At 54.5% G+C, this 21,943-nt stretch overlaps 1 protein-coding gene across 1 annotated transcript in view; it reads right to left on the bottom strand.

Annotated features, from left to right (window-relative positions):
- The window catches only part of GLP1R (glucagon like peptide 1 receptor), a 36,662-nt gene extending 22,646 nt beyond the window's left edge, over positions 1-14,016 (bottom strand). Inside the window, exons 1-4 of the mRNA XM_032339826.1 lie at positions 13,968-14,016; positions 13,708-13,819; positions 6,015-6,111; positions 5,213-5,320 (exon numbers count right to left, since the gene is read on the bottom strand). Of these exons, the coding sequence (XP_032195717.1) occupies positions 5,213-5,320; positions 6,015-6,111; positions 13,708-13,785 (283 nt within the window). The 5' untranslated portion in view covers positions 13,786-13,819; positions 13,968-14,016. The remainder of the gene's footprint in view (positions 1-5,212; positions 5,321-6,014; positions 6,112-13,707; positions 13,820-13,967) is intronic.
- Positions 14,017-21,943: the final 7,927 nt, after the last annotated feature.

Raw genomic sequence — 21,943 nt, 5'->3', positions numbered from 1 at the left:
CTCACTGGCAACCCATTCTCCTGACAGCAAGGGAGGAGAAAGGAGGCAGAGGGCCCAGGGGGAAGGGACAGGATATGGCAATGAGGCAAAACCCACCACTGTACCCAGTCCTCAGCCCACAGCAAGGTGACACCAGTAACACCCTAATAATACCACAGGTAACACAGGTGCACCCACAATTGCTTTCCCTCTCCACATGCACCTTATACAGCCTCTCTGCAAGCTACACACTGACCTGCGGCATGCCTGACACCTTTGAACAACACAATCACATTCCAAGGTAGGCGTGGCAAGTCCCATTTTATGGATGGACAAACTGAGCCTTTGAGTGGCCAGGTGACTTGCCCAAGTTCATCCGGCCAGGAAGTAGCAGAGTCAGGATCCAGAGCCCCAGCTCTCTACATTCAGAGATCATAAGTTCACAGCCAAGCTCATTGCTAACAGTCAACCGTGGCCACGTGCCATTTCTTATCTGCCCTTCTTCTGGGCTTCGGTTTGCTAACATTCCCAGCATCCTCCCAGCAGGTCCTCCGGCCAGTGTGGATCCCCAGCAGTGTGCCCCATTCTTGGGCCTTCTGTCCAGGGCCAGCTCGGAAGATGGGGAGGTGATACACACCCAGATGTGTGACTGGCACCGTGTCAAGGGATCACTGTGTCCCTGAGAAGCTCAGGGAGCCCATGAGAGTGTGTCTGTCAATTACCCTTCATTAGCGGCCAGTATTAAAAGCCAGGACTCATTCTTGGCCAGGCCTCTGGTCCCCAGATGCCCATCTTCGCTGGAGGTGGGGTGGGTCTGCGCCCAGCCCTGCTTATCAGCTCAGCTTTATCTGGCCCAGGAGCGGCTGGTAAATCACAGCCAGGGGCTTGGCTCTGGTCTTGTCAACACCAGGAGGCCGCCGGCCGCATGCCAGGAGGCCCAGGGATATTTCATTAAGTCGGACCCTGGTGCTGGAAATAAAACCCCCAATTAAACACTTCCCCGCCCGGAAACTGCAGCGGCGTCTGTAATCAAGCTAACAGCCGCCCTTCCACGTGGATGCGGGCTCTCAGGGCTGTGGAGAGCTGCTCATGAATCCATTAGCTCCTGCACCCTGGCAACAGCAGCGGCCAGCAAGGGCTACTAGGCCCCAGCTGACAGACCGGAGGGCTCAGATTCGGGGTGGGGAGTCCCAGGCCCGCCCCAGTGTAGTGGAACGAGGGTCAAAGGCAGGGCTGGAACCGAAAGCTCTCAGCTTGGGTTGGGGGACAGGTGTAGTGTGTCAGTCATGGCGCAGAAGAGCTCAGGTTCTGAACTACACAGACCCAAGTTCAAATCCTAGCTCTGCCCTCAGCCAGCTGTGGGACCTCGGGCAGACCTCGCTGGGCCTCAGTTTCCTCATCTGTAAAATGGGAACAGTAATGGTGTCCCAGGTATGTGGCGTGAGGATTAGGAGATAAAGCATGAGAAGTGCCTGGTGTGTAGGAGGCCTTTAAGACATGGTCACAGTAAAAGTCCTGTGGCTGCCCCCACCCCAGTTCCTCCAGAAAGCACTCCCTCAGTGAGGCTGGGGCTGGGGCAGGACACCACCTCAGCCACCACTCCTCCAGGGCCAAGCTCTGGCCCTGGTCTCCCTGCGGCAACACTGGCCTGCCGGCCTGTCAAGAAAGCTCCTGGGCTTGACAAGATTCAAGGGAGGCACCTGTCAGAGTTTCTGAGAATTGTGAGTTATAGGCCATCGTAAAAGCCTTTTATGACTTTCCTCTAATGAGAACTAAACTAACAAACAGGTACAGATCAGGAGGGGGTGCCGCTAATGAGACTGGAATGATTTGTAACGAGCGCATCGGCTGTTTGTGGGTAAACGAGGCTGCTAGATGGCCCTCAGGCGGCAACGGGCTCTCGGCAGCCACTCAAGCCTTCTGGTTCACAAAGTCTTATTAATGCCAGGCATCTCCTCTGAACACGTTCCTTCCTTGAGTCATCTGCTTCTGCCCTCTGGGGTCCCAAATGCTGAGTGAAACGGCTCAGAAGTCAAGGGTTTGGCTGGCGTCCTATCCCTGGATGTCAGGTGGCTCTGAGGCCTGAGGCCCGGCCCCAGCTCCATCTCCAAGGCGATGCCTGGCTGTTCTCCCCTCCCGGAGGGCCCTCCTTCCCCTTTCTCCATCTCTCTGTTCTTTCACACCTGGCGCTGATGCCCCCTCTCTCTGGAAGCCTTCCTGATGCCATACCCCAGGTAAAAAAGAGGGCTCTGACCTTCCTCAGCACCACTGCCTGAGCTGCTGAGCTGACCTCTTCAGCCCTGTGGTGAGGGGTCACCCCCTTTTCCTCAATGCACACACTCACACACTCCTGAGGTCTCATCGGCACCCCCATCTCCTGACATGGACCTAACCCGAGTGTCTGGTCATTGTTTTGAATTTAATTCTTTCTGTGGTCACATATCCCTCTGCCCTGCCCTGCACTCCAGAAGACTGACCTGTGCGGACAGCATCGCTTGGGCTCCCTGCCCTCTACGGGTTTGCCCAGTGGGAGGCACAAGTAAAAGGTAGGAGGGCCTTTCTGTGGCCACAGCCCTGCTGGGTGGGCTCTCCATCACCACCACCTCCGGCTGCCATGGGGCCCCAGGCCCTATGCGGGCTCCGCTCGGGTCTAGGAATGCTAAGGCTTCCTCCTCTTACAATCCTTGGTGCTTTATACCTTCATGGCCCCTTAACCCTGCCCAACCTTGGCAAATGTCCCCTCCATTAAATTTTCTTCAGATTCTCAGCTGAGTGTGTTCCCTGCCATGACCCTGCCTACGACACCCCGGTCCTTCTCTTCACCCCTAACTGTGTCATTCGGAGTCTAGTTTCTCCATAGGCCATTCCCTTGATCAGCCCAAGAAACTCCAGGTCTGGCCCCTTCCTGCTTCCACATGGCCTGGTGGGTGTCAGGGAAGTCCCTGGGGCGGGCCGCTGCCAAGGGGACCAGCAGGACAAGCCGAACGGGCAACTGTACTGTGGGAGTCCACGGTGGATGGCTCTGCAGGTCCCTAACTCAGGGAGAGGAGAGAGAAAGGCAGAGCCTGTGATCCTGAGCATCAGGAAACAGAGTGAATTAGCATGGTGAGTCAGGGGAGGGAGCAGAGCCTGGCAGGGGGCCTGGGCAGCGGCCAGTATCTTCATGGAGAAAGCAATAAAACCGTGTTCGCTCATAAATGGGCACTACCAGGACCTATTTCCTGCTCAAATAAAATTAAAGGTGATGGATGGAGCCGCAAGGGGCAGGCAGAGCTGGGGGCAGCTTAGTGCTGAGTGATGGGCCCTGTCCGGGGCCTGGCTCCCTGGGGTCTAGAGGCCCAGCCCAGGCTGGCCGAGCAGCCAGTCCCAAATCCCCGGGAGGCAGAGCAAGCCTGTGAATTTGGGGAGGTGGGGCACATAAGGAGGGTGGGTGGAAAAACTCAACAGCAGCCATTTTTCAAGAACTTGCAATCCTCCCCGTACCCTTATCACCTGGCTTTATCCCATCTTCCAAGCGAGTGAGCTGAGGCACAAAGAGGTCCGGGCATCTGCTGAGGATCCCAGAGCCACTCAGAGCACTGACAAGAACTGTTAGATTGCAGGACTCAACTCTTTCATTTGTAGAGAGGGCAGGTAGCTCACTGCCGTTTCCTGGAGTGTGCCCAGCCAGCAGACCCAGGCCGCTCACCTGTCTTCATGCCCAGAGCCACACACACAGGAACATACACATAGGCACACACACACAAGTGTGTGCACACTCAAGGGAGCCTGGTGTAGAAATTCCACCAATTCCAACGAGATTCTGGAAGAGATTCCTGGGTCTGCTATTCCCCTAGCTTGTGAGCTTAGAAAAGGCACTTGGCATCTCTGTGCCTCAGTTTCCCCCCTCTGTAAAATGAGACCATAATCAGAGTCCTTGCTCATGGGAGGAGTAAGTGAGTGTAGGGATATAAAGTGATTACAATAGGCCACAGAAGTGCTGTGGGAGAGGCCACTGGTCTACTCTGCATCTTACCAGGTGGGTGCCTGTCTCTAAGCCCTGGCTCTCCTTGCGCACCTTGGGGAGGAGGTGGGTGTACTGGAAGACTGAGAAGGAAAGAACCTCCTCAACACCCCTCTCTGGGCTTCATCTGACGTCAGTCCTTCGTTCTGAGGGGACGTCTACCGCCAGGCCCTGCCAGGGGCCCTGATGTTCCATTAAGGGGCCACCTCTTCCAGGAAGACCCCTGGATTCCCACAGTATGACTTCATTCTCCCACTTGCTTCTGGGCTGGCTTCTCCTTGGAGGCCCCTTCAAGACACAGTGTTTAAGAGCACAGTCTGGGTTCAAATAGTGGGTCTACCATTTACATCATCTGAAGCAAGTGGTTTCCCCTTTCTGGGGCCTCAATTGCCTCATCTGTACAACAAGCATAACCATGAGGTGGCTGTAAAGAGTAAATGGTATACCTGCTTTGAGGTACCAGATACCAGATACCAGATTTGGCACAGCATAGGTAGTCAGTAAGTATCGGCTATTATTATTATTATGAGAGTTACTTTTCTCCTTTACTGAGACTATGAGCTCCTCGAGGCAAAGGTGCTGGTCCCCTGTTAATCTCTCTGGTGCCCAGGACAGGTGGGTGGCAGTGGGGGTGCACTGGCTACCTCTCCAGTCAGAGCACCCCCTGCACCCTCCGTAGGTCCCTGCATTCCAACGACATACCTCTCCCAGGGCAGGGTGTCCCTTGCAGGCAGGAGTGAGCTAGGGAGGGAAGCCCACTGGCGGTAGGGGTGAGGGGGGTCGGGGGAGGGACAACATCACCATTGCCCTAAGCTCTCATCTCATCTGTATTCATCTGACCAGTGAACCACTGAGGAGTCAGGAGGTAGCCGGGCACCATGACGAGGTAGGTGGCACCTACAAACACACATCCCTATACACACACACACACACACACACACACACACACTCCCCAACCCTAGGATCTGTTCCCACCCAGCTCCTTTCCTGACTACTGGATGGAGGGGGCTTACATGTCTCTCTTAAGTCAAACCCCACACTCTCTCCCTCTCCTCCCGCGCCAGCACAGGCCCTAGCCTAGGCTATTCCCGAGGCTCCCCACAACTGCCTCCCAGGAAAAGACAGGCAGAGAGACACCCATCAGGAGGCCTAAACACCTTCTGAGTCCTGAGTACTGAGTCGGGCAGAAAGGCAACAGAGCTCCAACTCCACCTCGGAGAGAGGACTCACCACTGCTGGCCCAGGGCAGGTACCAGGGGCAGCTGACATTCACGAACGAGCCTGGCAGCCCGTCTGGCCAGCAGGCATACTCATCGAAGGTCCGATTGCAGAACAGACCTGGGGACAGAAGAGAGAGTCTCTGAGTTCCTGCCTGGTCTGCTAGTCGCACTCCTCCCCACTCCCCGCTGTGGAGGCTGATGGGCCCAAACCTGTGCCCTGCTAAGCTCTGCTGGGCACTTACTGTATAGTCAGCACTCTTCCCACCTGGCAGGTACTGTGCAAGGGGACTCAGGCCCCGAGCAGCCGTGGAACTTGGAGCAAGTTACTTACTGTCTAGTTTCTCATCTGTGAAATGGGGTTGATCCTGAGCCCACAGGGCCTTTTGGGGACCAACAGTGTTATGTCACATGGATCCCTGTGCCATCCCTGTGCATGGTACGTAAGTGGTCTTAAAGTCTCTGTCTCAGGCAAGGGGACAACAGTAGCTCATGGGGCTAGAATAACCTGCCTATGGTCACGGCGCTATGATCGCAGGGCCAGGATTTGAACCTAGGCCTATCTGGCCCCAATCTCCCCTGAAGCAATGCTTCCTATAAACATGTTCATTGGGCCTCCAGCCCCTGCACAGGCCAGGGAGTGTGAAGGAAGGCCAAGAATGGAAAGGCCAGGTCCCTGCTCCCGAAAATAAGGAGGAATAAGACGGCACCCCAAGGCCTAGGGCCAATGTGGCATCCTAGAGAGGCAAAGGATGCCCGGCCATGACTTGGGGAGTGGGGCTTCAAAGTCTCCAGGAAATCCCACCTGGACTCACCTGTGGCTGGTGGGGGAGCCTCAGTCAGGAATCGCTGGCACTGGTGTCGGTATTCTCGCCACTTCTGCACTGTCTCCGAGAGGGACACAGTGGCACCCTGTGCGGGGAGGGGAGAAACGGAGGCCCTTTGGGTCCAGCCAATCTCTCTCTTACCCCTGTTCCCCACACTTGGTTTCATCATCTCCAGGGTACCCTAGAGCCCCAAACTCCCTCAGGCATGGGCTATGTCCAAGAAGGGGACAGAGCAAGTCCTACCATAGGGGGGCTCCAGGTGGATATTTTTACATCTTTATCCCTCCCGATAGACAAGAGCATACCTTGATGTGTAAGAAGTGGCCAGCAAATATCTACTGAAATGATGCTTTTGGGGAGTGAGTGGGTAATGGGGGAGGAGAGGTGTCCATTCATGGTCTCCTCTGACCTCACCTAGAAGGCAGAGTTCCTGAGGGCCCAAGACTTCATGATTGCCGTAGACTCCTTTCCCAGTGCCCAGTCAGCCTGCCCCCAAGGTTCCTGCACTTTCAACCATTCCATTAGGGGACATGCTAGCCCAGAGTGGGAGAGGAGCTCAGTTGAAGCCACAGAGTCCCCCAAAGAGCAGAGCCTGGTAAGGCTACATCATTAGCATCTCTCCTGAAATACACAGCCATTATCTGGGAGGCCAACAGGACCTCCCCCAGCCACCCCTGCACTGTCCCTTTCTAATGTAACAATAGAGATCAAATACTCAGCTCAGCTTCCCCACCTGAAGAAGTCCTGAGGTCATGGGGTCAGAAAAGTACCAGAAAAAGGAGCTCAGGCTTACAATGGGATGGGTCCCCCTATCTGTGAGGAAGGGGGACATGAACCTCAAGTTTTAGATAAGGTAGACACAACAGATTTTTTAGCACAGAGACCCAAGCAGACCCACCCACGTGAGAAATGACCCTTCTGAGAAAAAAAAGAAATTTTTGTTCACTTCTTTAAGATAGGTCCAGGGACGGTGTTCCTTTTTTCTTTGTGTTTTTTTTCCTGAACAGGCTTAAGATTCTAAATACTCCTCATTTGGAGGCTGCAGATGCTGAAACGACCAGGGAGCCCCTTGTACAAAATTTAAGGTTCATACATAATTGAAAACAAAATTTGGCTTTTTGAAAATATACACGTGTGCTGAAATCAAAATAGCTACTTTTTAGAAGCTTGTACCCTTGACTTGGTGGTGGTGCCCTAAGCACATGCTGGATCTGGTTTTGGGTAATCTTGCCCTGGTTTAAAGGACACCTCCCACAAAGACACAGGTTGTCCTGTGTTCATCCCTGCCCCCAGTGGAAGCTTCTGCAAGGGGCTTGCTAGAGCCCCAGCCGTGTTCTAGGAGTTAGTGTGCTGAGGCTACAAGTAGTGTCACCTGAAGGAGCTCTTCTGAGGGCAAAGGTCAAGTGATTTGTTTTAAAAAACAAATAAAAGAACAAGGAATAAAACACAATAGTAGTGAAGGCAGTGTCTTGATTTTTAGCTACAACGGAAAGGTCAGCAGAATTTTCACTACAGCCGGTCCCGGTGGATCAACCCCACTCTCCACCCCTTTTCCTTCTATCCCCACCCCTGGACCCCCAACACAGCAGCTGGTGGTAAAAGGGCAGAAAGACTAGGAAGAAATTCTCCTTGATCTCCCTTTCTAGAAGGAAAGCAGGAAGGAAGCAAGGTCACGGTCACAGCTGGGAAATGGGACAGGTGTGTCTGGGGCAGGGAGTGGGGAAAAGGAAGCTGATGGAAACCAGAAGTCTCAGGGTATGGATAGGAATGAGGTTAAAGGCTAAGGACAGCATCATGATGGCGAACCTGGTCACAAACACCTCAGGGCGTTTCAAGACAGAGGGAGCCCTGTCACCTGCTCTGAGCAGAGCTTCTGAGGTAAAACTGTCTTCAGACTAAGATTCCCTGAGGGCAAGATTGTATCTCTCCCACCTCACACTGGGGCTTTCTGAGGTAGGGCTGTGTCTTCCCTCAGACTAGGGCTCCCCAAGGGCAGGGCTGGGTCTCCCCACTCAGACTGGAGCTCCCTGAGTGCAGGACTGTGTCTCCCCCTCAGACTGGAGCTCCCTGAGGACTGGGCTGTGTTCCCCCTCAGACTGGGCTCCCTGAAGGGAGGGCTGGGTCTCCCCCCTCAGATTGGGGCTCCCTGAGGGCAGGGCTGTGTCCCCTCTCAGACTGGGGCTCCCTGAAGGGAGAGAATATCTCTCCCCTGAGAGAGAGAGCTTCCTGACAGTCTGGGTCCTCTGTCTTCTTCCCACATGAGCCCAGGGTCTCCACAAACTCCTCACTGCACTTTTCCCTCCCCCTCTCTCCCCCCACTGCATATATATAGCACAAACTACCAGGACCTCTGGCCTCGCCCCCATCTGGTGTTTATGGAAGTCATATTGTGCCAGGCTCTGGGAGGATGAGGGAGATGGGGAACACATAGTGGAAAGGCAGAGCGCTAGCCTGAAACAGTCCTCGGGCTACTTGGGGGTAGGTCAGGTCAAGGGCTTAGCAGGACATCACAGAGAAAGAAGGGATGAAAGCGCTCAGGGGGTGTTTGGGGCCAGGTTCAGGTAGACTCAATTCTAGGGGACTCTGGGGACTGTGAGCTGAGGAAGACACTGGGCTAGCAAGATTGGAGGGTGGGCATTTCAGCAGGATGACCCAGCAGGAACCAAAATGCAGAGGTGGGGACAGTTCCTGTCAGCAGAGAAAGGCCTTGGGCTGGTGTTCCAAAGAAATTTCTGGGCCAGGGAGAGAGCAGGGGCCAGGACTGGGGTAGATATGAGACTCTGGTCTGGGACAAGGCTGGTGACCAGCAGTAAGCAGAGCCCAAGTGCTCAGGTGAACACAGTAAGACCGTGGAGGGTGAACAGCCCTGGCTTTGGGCTCAGATCCAGGCCTGGCCCTGACTCCCCCACAGATTAAGTTTGTTACCCTGTGCAAGAGTTTTAAATTCTAGCCTCAACTTAGATGTGTGTAAAATGGGAATAATAGTAGTCCCTACCTATCCCCCGCCCCCAGGATTGCTGTGAGAATTAAAAGTGAGTTAATGCTTAGAAGGGCCCCTGGCCCATGGAAACTGTACAGCCAAGGCAGCCCTTCTCAGGACTTCTGCTGTTTACAAGAGAAGGGAAAGACAGAGTGGACAGTGCAGCCTGGCCTCCTGGGGAGTCTGGGCGCTACCCCTCCCTCACTTCCAGGATCAGCCATCTCCCAGGAGAAAATGAACACATTTTCCTGCCAAGGACCAGTCATTCCGCTTAGTGTGTGGCAGCTTCCAGCCGCAAACCCATGTGGGTAGGCTCAGGACTCAACGTCCGTGGGCAGGGAGCCGTGAGAAGCGGCAGGCCCTGTCCCATTTCACCCTCCTCTGGCACGAGTCCCCGCTCCAAGACTGATGAGGCAGAGCTTCGGGTGCTGCTGATGGGAAGGACACGGTCGTGGAGACGGCAGAGATGGCCCAGAGAAAAGGGCAGCGGTGGGGGCTATGGGGCCGGGTGAGGGCAGCTTGGAAGGTTTTAGAATCCGGACCTGCCAGGCTTTGTGAGATCTCTCGGAAGGGGATGAGGGGATAAAATGGAGACGATGCCCAGTGAAGGTTATAATAAGGAGGAGCATCTCTCAGATTCAGGGAGTTTCGGGAGGAAGCAGGAGGTGAGAAAGAGGATGCCAGGAGGAAGTGGCGTGCTGGAGAGAGCACTGGACAGAGAGCCACAAGTCCTGGCTTTAAAATCCCAGTTCTGGCTGTTAATGTGGGATTGACAGGATTCACTTTAATCCTGTGGGGCCTCCGTTTCCTCATCTATAAAATGGGCGTATTGCTCTTCCCAAAGAGTTACTGTACAGATCCAGCAACATAAAGTAGGTGAATATCTTTTTGAATTCTCCAGCCCTGTACCGGTGGGCAGCGAAAGAAGGAAAGGCAGTCAGGGAAGGATGAAGATGGAGTGGATGCTCTCAAGGTGGCGGAGTCTTCCCTTCTCCCCAGGAAGGTACTCGGTCTCCAAAGACTGGGTGCCAACCTAAAAACAATTCCTCCTCCAGTTTGGTTTCTCAGTGTAAATTAAGTTCCTTCCTTTTCTGGAAACTTTTTTGATTGAGGGAAGGAGGAACAAGATCTTGGTCTCTCTGGGCCACTGAAATGGGAAAAATGGGAGAGGACCCCAAAGGAGGAAGAGAGATCCACAAGAAAACTCTGGGACCTCCCAAATGATGCGGCCCCTACCCTCCCCAGCAGTTCCACCCCCCACCCCCAGCCTCCTTCCTCTCTGTCTACCTCCCATTGCCCAAACCATCACCCTGGCCCCTGTGCCCAGGAAGGGTGGGGGTTGCCAACCCCTGGCTCCTTGACCTCATTATTTTTTTTCTTAAGGGCTCCGGAGACATGAGCAGAGGGCAGGGAAAAGAACACTGACCCGCACTGTCATATGCTCGGGAACCCTCACACAGATATACTGTCACACACATTATCATGCACACTGTTGAGCACATGCTTACATGACAGTCTCCCCCCCCCCACACACAAACACACACACAGGTTGTCAGGAACACACTCACATGCTGAGACACTGCCCCCAATACACACGTGCGCACACACACATACCCCCTTCTTGACTGAACATATACTCGACCCATGTGGTCACACACACATACACAGGGAAACACACATTCTATCATGAGCACACTCTCTCTCACCCATGTGCTGACACATCCCGGCAGACACCCATTTACACAAAAATCTCTCTGTCTCTCACACACACACATGTAGACCTCCCCATAGACACAGTATCACACATGGGGTTGCAAACACATACACACTGTTGGACACACAATTACACACTGAGATGTTTCACACACGTGACTTGCACACCAGCAGATTGCCACACACAGGATCACACACATGTACACACAGAAACAGGGGCTCATAAAACCTATACCCTCCTCCCCCTGGTCTCTCACTTTCCATGTCTCTCTACCTGTCTCTGTCTCTGTATTTCTGTGTCTCTCTATCACACACACATACTCTCACACACACACCCAGAGGAATCTGTCCAGGGCCAGGCTGCAGCTAAGGAAGGGCCTGTTTTTCCTCAGAGCAAGGAATTGGAGGGCAGGATGTGGTTTCTTGGTGGCTCCTGTCCCAGCTCCCACCTGGGATCCGTGTCCGGGAGGGAGCCTAGCTCAGAACAAAGTCCATGCTGACCGCTGTGCACCCCGGACTCCCTCCACCCTTCACTAGAATGCGGAGGCTCAGGCCTCCCACAGCCTCTCTCCAAGCCCTAGGCTGCCCTTCTGAAGAAGGCTTCTGGATTCTGGAGGACAAATGGGTCAGCTCCCCCATGTCCCTAAAGCTGCCATTTCAGGGTTCCAGTAGCTCAGTCCTCTCCATAACTTTTTGTGGTAGAGGTTGTGATTCCTGCTTACAGACGAGGACACTGAGGTTCGGGATGGTCATTGTCCTACCCAAGATCACCAGCTAAGGGCAGACCTGAGATTTGAACCCAGGTTTGGCTGGTTCTCATTTTGGGCCTCAGAGGCTTACCTGTCTCCTCATAGACCAGCTCCCTCACAGGGGTCCTAGGGAGGTAAGGAATAGGGGAAGGGGGTGGTCCTTTCAGCAACAGTGAAGGAGTGGCCTAGGCCCCCTTCTTTAGAGGTCAATTTGGCCATCCACCTGCCTGCAAGGAAGCCACTTCCAGCCTAGCCAGATCTGACAGTGGACAGCTTACTCTGTGTTCTTCCTTCCAGGAAGCAGGTTTGAGGCACTAGCCCAGCCTCTCACCCGTTTTTCTCTCTGTGTCTGCATACCCCTAGTCTTGCTGACCTCATGAACAGAAAACAGAAAGCAAAATTCACCCATATCTAGAGTGTTCTACATGGGCATAAGGTTGTGTCACAGGACTGCAGTCTAACCTCAGAGCCCCTTTGCTCAGATCTCTGTGGTGGCCAGGGAGGCTCAGCCCCTCTGCCCACCCCCTACCCCCGCAACAAGAACAGCCCTGGAAAGTTCCATCTCCTTGCTCAGAGCCTAGCTCCTCCTGTCCTGCTCTGCCCTCCCAAGCCTGTTAGGGCTCCAGGATAGTTGGCTTTTGCACTGACCCAGGGCTGAGGAGTGAGGGGATCAGAAGTAAGGGCAGGTTCAAGGAACCAGATTCCTCTGGGAAAAGGAATTTGGGGGAGAAGACAGGCAGCCTCCAGAACCTGCCCTCTTCCCTCAGTCCAAACCGGGTCTGCAAACCTGCCTGGAGCAGGATGGGAGGTGGTCGGAGGGCTCTCCACCTCCATCCAGTCCCAGTCCCAACTCGGAGGCAGTAAAGATGAGCCCGAGAGGCCGTCATGCTAATATGTCTGCAGTCCTGGCTCCTGAGAGATGCCAAGTACACCACGGAAGTCAAGGCCTGGCTGAGGGACTGTGGGAAAGTGCTGCGGAAGCTGGGGTGTCTCCTGTAGCTAGGGTCAGTAGCTGGGATGGGGGACAGGTAGAGGAAAGGAATGAATACGGAAAAGAATTTGGGGTTGGGGGGCTGAAATGGGCTGGCATCCGTCCACATCTGGATTCTCAGCCAGGCTCAAGTCAGCCTTTACCAAGGCAATGGCCCCTCACCATGTCCCCCACCCGTGCTGGGACAAATTCCAAGGCCTGTAGAGCTCCACTCCCCCAAAGCTCTCAGTTCTTCAGATCTGAGGTAGGAACCAGAGGCCGCAGGAAGAAATATTTCCCTTGAAACCAGACAGACCACCCAAGCCTGTGCCTCCTCTCTGCTCTAGCGTCTCACAACATCTTTGGACAACTCCCCACTCTGCCAGCAGGCTGGCTACAGCCCCCAGCCCAGGAGCCTGCAGATAGGAAAGGCAGGGAGGGCAATGAGAGCCACAGAGAGGGCCTGCAGGGGTCTATCTGTGGTCTGCTCCCCAGTGGCATCCAGGGGACCAAGGTGTCTCTGCGTGTCCCAGTATGCCTTCTGGTATATGTTGTCAACCAGGTTAGTCAGAATGGGGGGGTCACACAAGTGTGTAAGGGGGACCCGGCTGCTCCCAGAGGCGCTGGGAGCCTCCTTACGTGTTTGCCGCAGGGGCTGGGGGAGGGGGCACTCAAGTTCCATCTGGGAGGTCAGAAAGAAGGACAACCAGCTGCCACCGCAGGGTCTGGGGGGCTGGTGAGGGGGTAATGGAGCTGGGTGTCCACACCCTGGCCCTCTCCGTCTTCCCGGAGCCTTTTGGGGTCTTTGATGAGCGAGAGGGGTGGCTAGGGGCAGGCACCGCGGGAAGGGCTCAGGGACGTGGTGGGAGAGGTGAGGTCAGGGAAGGGGGCGAGCCGGGGCCGTGCCAGGGCCGCGGGCACGAGTCTGCGAGGAGCATGAGTTGGGAAAGTGGTCTGGGGAGATGCGGCGCAGAAGTCAGCGCAGGGCGGCTGCGGGGCAGCTGGTGGCCTGGTTGGGGGTGGGGGACAGGGGCGGCGAGGGAGGGGGCGCGGCCGCCGTCCGAGCCTCCGCCTCCGGCCGCCGTCTGAGCCCCCGGCTCAGGGCGCCCAACTCTCCAGTGCCTACTCCCCCCCCCCAGGGCTTCGGTTCCCTCCGCCTGCGGTCGCGGAGTTTCGCTCAAGTCCCGGCCGCCCCTGCCGGGACTCGGCGCCCGCAACCCTCAGGGCCCCCCGCCTTCTTCCCCAACCCCCGGGGGCCACGGGTCTCACCTGGGGGCGGGGGCCGACCCTGCCCACCGCCCCGAGCAGCAGCAGCGCCAGGCAGAGCGGGCTGGGGGCGCGAGCCATGGCGGGGCGCTCAGGACCGGGCCATCGCTGCCACCTGCGGAACCGCGCGCGGCGACTGATCCCGGGCGGCCGGCCGGCGGCGCCGGGGGAGGAGCCGACGCGGGGCCGCCCCGCCCGCGGGAGGGGCCGGCGGGGTCCCGCGTTTTCCGCCCCAGCCGCCGGGGGCCTCCTCCACCTCTCACCTGTCGGACCCAGACCGCGGGCACCGGGCGCTGCGCTCCGGGCGAGGACCGGTCGGACTGAGAAGCGCAGGAGCCTGCCACCAGCACCCAGCGCCGCGGGTCCCCTCGTCCCCAGAACCCCCGCCCCCCAGCATCCCCCAGGTTCCCCCAAGTTCCTCTGGCTAAGGAAAGCCAGACCGCCCCCCCCCCCCCCATTCAGGCTACCCCAGAAGAAACTGGGGCTGGACCAGCGCTTGGGACTTGTCCAAGGTCACACTACCCGTAAGACCCCTCCCGTTTCCGGTTACTTTCGTGTAACCCCAAGAGCTGCTAGTGACTAGTATAAGAAAGAGCCGCCGTGCGGGGTTGCCCCGCCCCAAGACCTCTCCTCATTCCCGAGCTCAATCCGGAGGGTCGCGCCGGAAGAACTAAGGTTGGGAGAAGAGCAGAGAGACCAGGACAAATGGATCGGTGGAGCCCTTAGTGGAGGGTCTAGAGTTTTCCTCCCACTCCTGCAGCCCCCACGGCCCTTGTTCTGAATCACTAGGCTCTTAGAACCGTGTGTCCCTGGGCCAACTTGGGCCCATAGCTGTTCCCTGTGCCTCCTGTATCTTTGTCACCCGCTTTGTAGGGACTCTGTATTTTACCTGCCTTTAGATCCACCTCTCATCCTCCAAACACAGTGTGGGCAGGGTTTGGGGGGCGGCGGGTGGTGCACAGGCTACCCTCAAATTCCCTTCTTACAGCCAGGCTGCAGAAAACTGTGCAGACTTTACTTCCCTGATTCCCTTAAAGAGTAGGGGTGGGAAGAGGGGATTGCCCCAGCCCCAAAGGAACTTTGATGTCACTGTTGGGAAGGGGGGTGGCAGCAGCTCGCAGTCCTGGACTCACCATAGGTGGGGGGGATGTCTGGAGCATCCCGAAAGGAAAGAGGGTCTGTGAGAGTAACTGCTGTTCTGGGAGAAAGAACTTCTGGAAGCCCTGAGGGAAGTTGGCGGGGAAGAGGGTGGAGTAGGGGGAGCGGGGCGGAGCCAGCCAGTGGGAGGAGCCAGAGGCTTCCTTTCCGCCAGAGGAATCATCCACTCCAGCAAGCTCTACTTCCACTACCTGGGAGTCATGTCTTCCCTCCCCTGCCCAGAAGGCAGTCTACATTCTCCTTCCGGGGTGCCACTTAGGATTACGAGCCTGTTCAGCTACACTCGACAGAAAACCCCAAATAGCAATGGTGTAACCAAGGGCTCTCATATACAAGACCAGAGGTTCACCCTAGGGCTGGAGCAGTGGCTCCCTGATCATTAGCGCTCCCCCTGTTCTTCTAGCTTCCACCATTCTCATGGCCCAAGCCTTCCACTAAAAGATCCAAGGGGTTGCCCAAGCTCTCACCATGATATCCAAATTCCAGCCAGCCTGAAGGAGAAAGGGGAGTAGGAGGGTTGCGCCTCCATGGGTAAGGGCTCATCCTGAAAGTGGCAATTGTCAGTTCCGCACCCATTTTTAAAATTTTTTTAAATTTATTTATTTGAGATAGAGAGCATGGGGCCGGGAGCAGAGGGAGAAGCAGACTCCCCATTAAGCAGAGAGCCCCTTGCCCAGCTCTATGCCAGGACCCTGCGATCATGGCCTGAGCCAAAGGCAGATGCTTAACCAACTGAGCCACCCAGGCACCCCCACTGGTCAGAATTTAGATGCATGGGCAGTCCTAGCTGTACAGGGGGCTGGGAAAAGCTCTCTTTGTCCCAGGCAGTCACTGGCAAGGTTAAATATTGGAGTTTATATTGCTCTAAAAGAAGGCAAAATTAGATATAGATTATAGACATAGATGATAGACATAGATGATATGGATGTCGATACAGATGCAGGGAAACAACTTGTCGGCTCTGCTGTACCAGGGTGGGGAGCTGTGGAGAAGAGGAACCTAGAGAAGGTTTTCAGACAGAAGTGGGCATGTGCCATGAATTTCTCAGCCTCCGAATCACATTTATTCAATAGATACTTAATAATCTTGAACACCTTGTTATGTGCCAGACACTGAATTCGGTCCCAGGGAGAAAGTGGCGATGCTGCCTCTACCCTCAGGAAGATTCTACTCTGTGCAGGAGAGAGACATTCAACAATTATTGGAGCCATTTCTCTTACAGTTACAAGGGTGACCAGCACTGCTGTGATAAGCAGGTGCCTTTGTGCAGACTAGGAGCCCCTAGGAATAGCTCTCAAGCAGCTCTGGATGGACAGAGATGGATGGATAGCTACCCCAGCTCCTCTCCCTGGGTTGGGACACCTCAGAAGAGTGTACCAGGCTCTCAAGGTTCCTCAAGCAGTGGAGGCCCTGCCATCCACAGCTGCCTTCCCTGGCCTGCCCTGCGTTCCCACAGTAGGGCACTAGCGCTGCCTGGGGACACCTCTCAGATAAAAATAAACTACCTGTCCTTAAATCTTCATCTTGAGGTCTGCTTCTGGGAGAGCCCAGCTGAAGTCATTGGGCACAGGGAAGTCTCCACGGATGGAGGTGGCCCCCCTGAGCCCAGAGTCATTTGGGTGGCAGACTGCTGACATTTCCCAGAGGTCCAAAGCCTCTGAAGTTTCCCTGATGCTACCTCTCATCGCCGCATGTCCTGCTGTGGCTCCCTGGGTTATAACTGCCTCCTTCTTACTAGACTGGGGATCCGAGAGCCAGCATTCTACTGCAGCACAGCCAACCGAGTGAAGGCTGGGTGTACACAGACCTTGCTGGTTCTGTCTCTGGGTATGATATATGCTACTGGGCACTATGCCCCGGTTCTTCTGTGGAAGGGCCCTGCAGCTGCTGGGAGGCTGTATGTTGGACATTTGGGAAGATTTGTTCCCCGAACTTTTAAGTAAGTGTCAAGGTGAGTCCAAGGTCTGATTCATTCATTCACTTATCTCTTCCTTCCTTCCTTTCTTTCCTCCTTCCTTCTTCTTTCTTTTCTCTCTTTCTTTTCTTTTTTCCTTCTCTCTCTCTCTTTCTTTCTTTCTTCCTAACAAGTTAACATCTTTCCCTTCCTCCTTATCCCATCTCCAGAGGATTAGCTTTCTCATAACCCTTATCTGACCTTGTCCCTGAGTCCGTGTTGGGTCCCTATCACCTAGGACCAGGTTCTTAAAACTCTTAGTATCTAAGAAGCCTTCTTAGGGCTGCTCCCAGCTTACCTCCCAACTGGATTTCTTGCAAGTGACTCCCTGCAGCCTTCTGCCTTTGCACGTGCAATTCCTTCTGTATGAGTGTCCTCCCTTACCTCACCCGCCTGAGCCCCTACTCATGCTTCAGGACCTAGCTCGGGCAGCCCCCTCTCTAAGAAACGTCTCCTCAGCCCTGCCCTTCAGTGCTCCTTCAAGACAGCCAAGGTGCTTTGGTCAGTGGCAAGAGCCCTGGAAGTCTCCCAGAAATCCCTGGAAGGATTCCCCAACTTCTGCCCACCCTCAGAGCCTCAGTAAAGGAGTCACCTGCACCAGGAAGTTTTCCATAATCCCTCACACCTAATTCCTCAGGGTCCCAGGGCCTTGTGCATATAGCCATCTGCGTATTTCAAACCCTCTTGAATGTTTGCCAGTTACTTTCTCAGCTTCCTCATGGACTCAGAGTCCCTTAAGGGCAGAGGCCTTGTTTTACCAACTGTAATACCCCACAACACCCAGCACAGTGTTTAATATATACTAGGAGCTTGGTGACTCTTGTTTAAAATAAGAAATGGAATGAATTGAAGCACTTACCATGTTCTATCACTGTCCATTTGTGTTTCCCTTGTTAGACTGTGGGCTCCTTGAGGGAAGGAATCTCTCATTGTTCATTGCTCATCTCTGGGTATCCAGCATTAGTACAGGCCCTGGCACATAGTAGGTGCTCAATGGTGTTTTTTGCAATAAGAGTGTGTCAATCCAAGTGTCCAGTGAGATGTCTGGCACATAGTAGGTGCTCAGAAATTTCTCAGAAGAAAGATGGGCTGGTACGGAGGACAGATCAGGACCTCCTCTCTCTACACTGTTATCAGCCCCCTCCCAGGTCCTGCTGTGGTTTGAATGTTTGCGTCTTCCCCCCTAATTCACATGTTGAAATCCTAACCCCCAAGGTGGTGATTATGGCAGTGGGAACTTTGGGAGGCAATGAAGTCATGATAGCAGAGTTATCATGATGGATTGGTGCCCTTATAAAAGAGACCCCAGAGAAGTCCTTCCCCCAGCTGCCACCATGCGAGGATGCAGAGAGAAAGCCACCATCAGTGAACCAGGAAGCAGGTTTTCACCACACATCAAATCTACCAGTGCCATGATCTTGAACTTCTTTAGAACTGTGATAAGTAAATGCTTATTTATAAGCACAAAGTCTATGCTATTTTGTTATGGCAGCCTAAACAGACTAAGGCTCCCTAGAACAGAGGGCAGGATGAGCTACCAAAGAACAGAGATTTGAACAGATGGACTAGTCTGTTAAACTAACAAAACCCGTGAACAACAACAATAGCTACCACTTAGGGAGTTGCTGGCAGCACTGAGCCAGGTGCTGCTGGTTGCTTAATGCCCGGATCTCCTCAAGTATTATGAGCAGGTACTATTATACCCATTTTATGGAGAAGAAGACTGAGGCTCCAGGATGAAAATTGAGTTGTTCATAGAGAGGTGCTGACATTCATCCCCAGGGTCCCCTGCCCCCAAAGCCAGTACAGCAGCTCTGATGGGAATCGCAGAGGGGACAGGCTTCACCTCTGCCAGGCTGTCTTGGGAGCACCTGCCCTTGGCTCCTTCCTCTGTAGCCCCGAGCTCCAGGTCCTTCTCCTTACCTCCATGCCCAAAGCTTCTCCTGTGGCCCTAAAGGATGGCCCCATCAGCTTTTACAAAGAAAGCTTGGTTTTCAGATCCCCTTCAGAGTGGGACTGGGAGCAACTGGGAGCCCCAGAGGAAAAGATGCAGCAAGGTTCTTTCCTATGGAAACAGACCTGCGAGCAGGCCACCCCACCCTTTGTCCTTGGCTGTGGAAAAACCTCTCCTTAGTAGGAAGACCTGGCCAGCGGGCAGGGCAGAATCTTGCATCTTGGGGGAGACAGAAAGAAAGTGGGGGTGGGGGGACGAGGAAAACTGCTAAAAGGACAGGTGTCTCTTGCCCTTATAGTTCAGTTCCTCTCTGAGCTCCCGGTTCCTTATTTTCCAAAGCTCAAAACCATCCCTCCTCTGGGGGGTCCAGATGAGGAAAGAGCCAACATATTTTAGCATAATAGAAACACACACACCTCCACATCGATCTTAGAGCCTGTCGGTCTCGGGTTCAAGTCCAACAAATCCAATCTCAGCTGCTCCCTTAGCCTTGGTCTCACAGTCTGTAAAAGGAGGACGATAATGAAGACCGCCATCCCCTGAGTCCTTGCCTTAAGCCAGGCACTGATCCAGGAGCCATGTGAGTGCTACTCCATTTTAATGCTCACCACTGCCCCCAGCCTGGCCATTGCCAGTAGAGTCTGAAGATCGGCTGGCCGAGGGAAGAAAGCAGAGACAGAGGGAGCGGGCCCAGGAGTCCTCCTTCTGCAGGAGCTCGGAGAACCTGGTTGCAGGCCACAACAGAGGCAAGAGTGGAGGAGTGTGTCTGTCCCCAGAGGTTGCCCCTGCCGGCAAGGGTCCTGTGCCCCCGCCTCTTGCTTCTCTTCTGCCCGTCCCTGTGCAAGAAGCAGCCCTGGGTTGTGAAGTGGGATCATTTTTATGTCCCGCTTGACCTCTTCAGACCCTAAAGCACAAAGCAGTGGAGTAACTGGCCCAAGATGACTCCGGATAGCCAAGGTAGCCTGGATGCGACCTTCCCAGACCTCGTGCCCTACCTATACAACTCACATTCACCACCTTGCACAACTGTTGGACCATCAGAAACCATGCTTGCCCAGAGCCTGGCATAAACAAGTTCTCCGTAAATGGCAGCATTAACACCCCTCTTATTCCCCACAACCCTCCCATCTCCCCCCTGTCACATCAGCTGGGCCAGGTCTCAGCACGGCAGCAGGAACAGATGCTAGCATCCAGGGTCTCCAGCTTTGGACATCCCTTCCTTGTCCAAAGGGCTCCAGCCTGATCCCGCAGGTCTGGGGGAGGGAGGAGGCTGGCTGAACCAAAAGAGGTCCTGCCCCCACCCCCAACCAGGCCATGCTCACTATCCCCCTACCCCTGCCCCCACCACTCACCAATCCAGCCAAATTTCCCAGGTGCTGGGTCCTGTCCAGGTCTGGGCAGTCAGCTGGGGAGGATTTACAGTCTCTCAGGCTACAGTGATTATTTCCCTCCTGGGTAAATGCAGCTCTGTTTCCAAAGGGCCAGGGCATTGTTTTCCTAACTGACTCCTCTGTTGAGAAAGAAGTCAGTGGGATCGTTCCTACTTTACAGAGAGGGAAATTGAATCCCACAAAGGTCAGGGGATTTGCTTGAGGTCATTTAACCAGATGTTGGCAGGGTCTATGCTCCTCTGGACCAGGGAATAGAACAAAAAGAGGAAGAGGACAGCAAAGTTCCATTCTCTTCTCCAAATGGGAATTCTGGCAAGAAATGATGGGTCTCCCTCCATCTCCTCTGGGAGGAATTTGGGTTGGCAGTGAGGAGAGGTGAGAGGAAATCCTGGGGAGGGAGAGAATCACAGGGAGGGTGGCATGGGCAGAATGGTAGAACCAGCAAGGGAGGCAGGTACTGTCCAAAGAGCCTTCTATTCTCTTCCTTTTGACAAGAAGCTTACGTTGCAGAGCTGGTTGAATGCTCCCCAAATCTGGGCACATAGCTTGTGTTGGTTTCCTGTGGCTGCTGTATAATAAAGTCCCAGCAAACTAGGGGTCTTACACAATAGACATTTGTTGCCTCGCCGTCCTGGGGGCTTGAAGTCCAAAATCATGATGTTGGCCGAGGACTGAGAGGGAGAATCTGTTCCAGGCCTCTCTCCTAGCTTCTGGTATCCTTAGGTAGTCCTTGGCTCATAGGTGGCATTCTCCCTTTGTCTTTACATTATCTTCCCTCTGCATCTATCTGTCCCCAAATTTCCCTGTTGTGTACAATGCCAGTCTATTGGATTAGGATCCTAATGACCTCATTTTAACTTGATTACCTCTGTAAAGAGCTTATTTCCAAACAAGGTCACATTCTAAGGTACTGAGAGCCAAGACTCCAAGATCCCTTTCTTTGGGGGAGGGGGGGCGTGATTCAACCCATAACACAGCAAGACCACATTTTCCAGTGTCCCTTGATTAGCGGCCGTTAGTATGGCCAGTGGAATGTGGAGGAAGGTGGGATAGGCCCCCTCCAGGCTGGGGCCATTCAACTTCCCGCACGATCCTTCACACCGTCTCCCCCTCCACCTGCCAGCTGGTATAGGTGATCCAGGGGAGAAATCTAAGGCTCCAGGGGACGGTAGAACAGGTGATCCAATGGAGAACTCTAAGGCTCCAGGGGACGGTAGAACCAGAAACGGGAGCTTGGGTTCCTAAGTGCCTGTCTGGAGCAATTTCCTGCTGACCTGCCTTGTATTGTCTCATGTTAACGCCGCTGAGATTCAGGAACTGTTTGTCTCTGCAGTTAGCCCATCCTGACACCCACGGGTGGCACCTGTCCTTAGTCTTTGTGGGACAGGGATAGTTAGTCCAAGCAGAGGGCTTGTGAAGGCCCCCTCGGCGGCTGCAGTTAGGTGAATGAGAATCTGTGCTCCAGGCCCATCTCCCGCTCTTCTGTTCCCCTCACCATTGTCCGTGGGTGGCAGCATCGGAATGGGGATTCTGGGTCTGTGTGGCTGGGCTTCCTGGGCCTGGGAACAGGCCCCTTTGGTCTTATCCACCTGGCTCCTCTCTACCCCTCATCCCTGCTGTTCCCACCTGTCTGCCTTCTTCTCCGGAAAGAAGGTGGGGGGGACCTGTGAGGGGGGTTAGTTGTGACAGAGCCCACACTGTCCATTCACAGAATTAAAGCCCTGCAGGAAAAAAGGAAATGTGCCAAATTTCACACATTTGGAAAGCAAATAAAAAAGAAGC

Source organism: Mustela erminea, chromosome 4, assembly GCF_009829155.1.
Source record: "Mustela erminea isolate mMusErm1 chromosome 4, mMusErm1.Pri, whole genome shotgun sequence".
NCBI classification, from domain to species: domain Eukaryota; kingdom Metazoa; phylum Chordata; class Mammalia; order Carnivora; family Mustelidae; genus Mustela; species Mustela erminea.
This window is presented reverse-complemented; position numbering and strand designations above follow the sequence as displayed.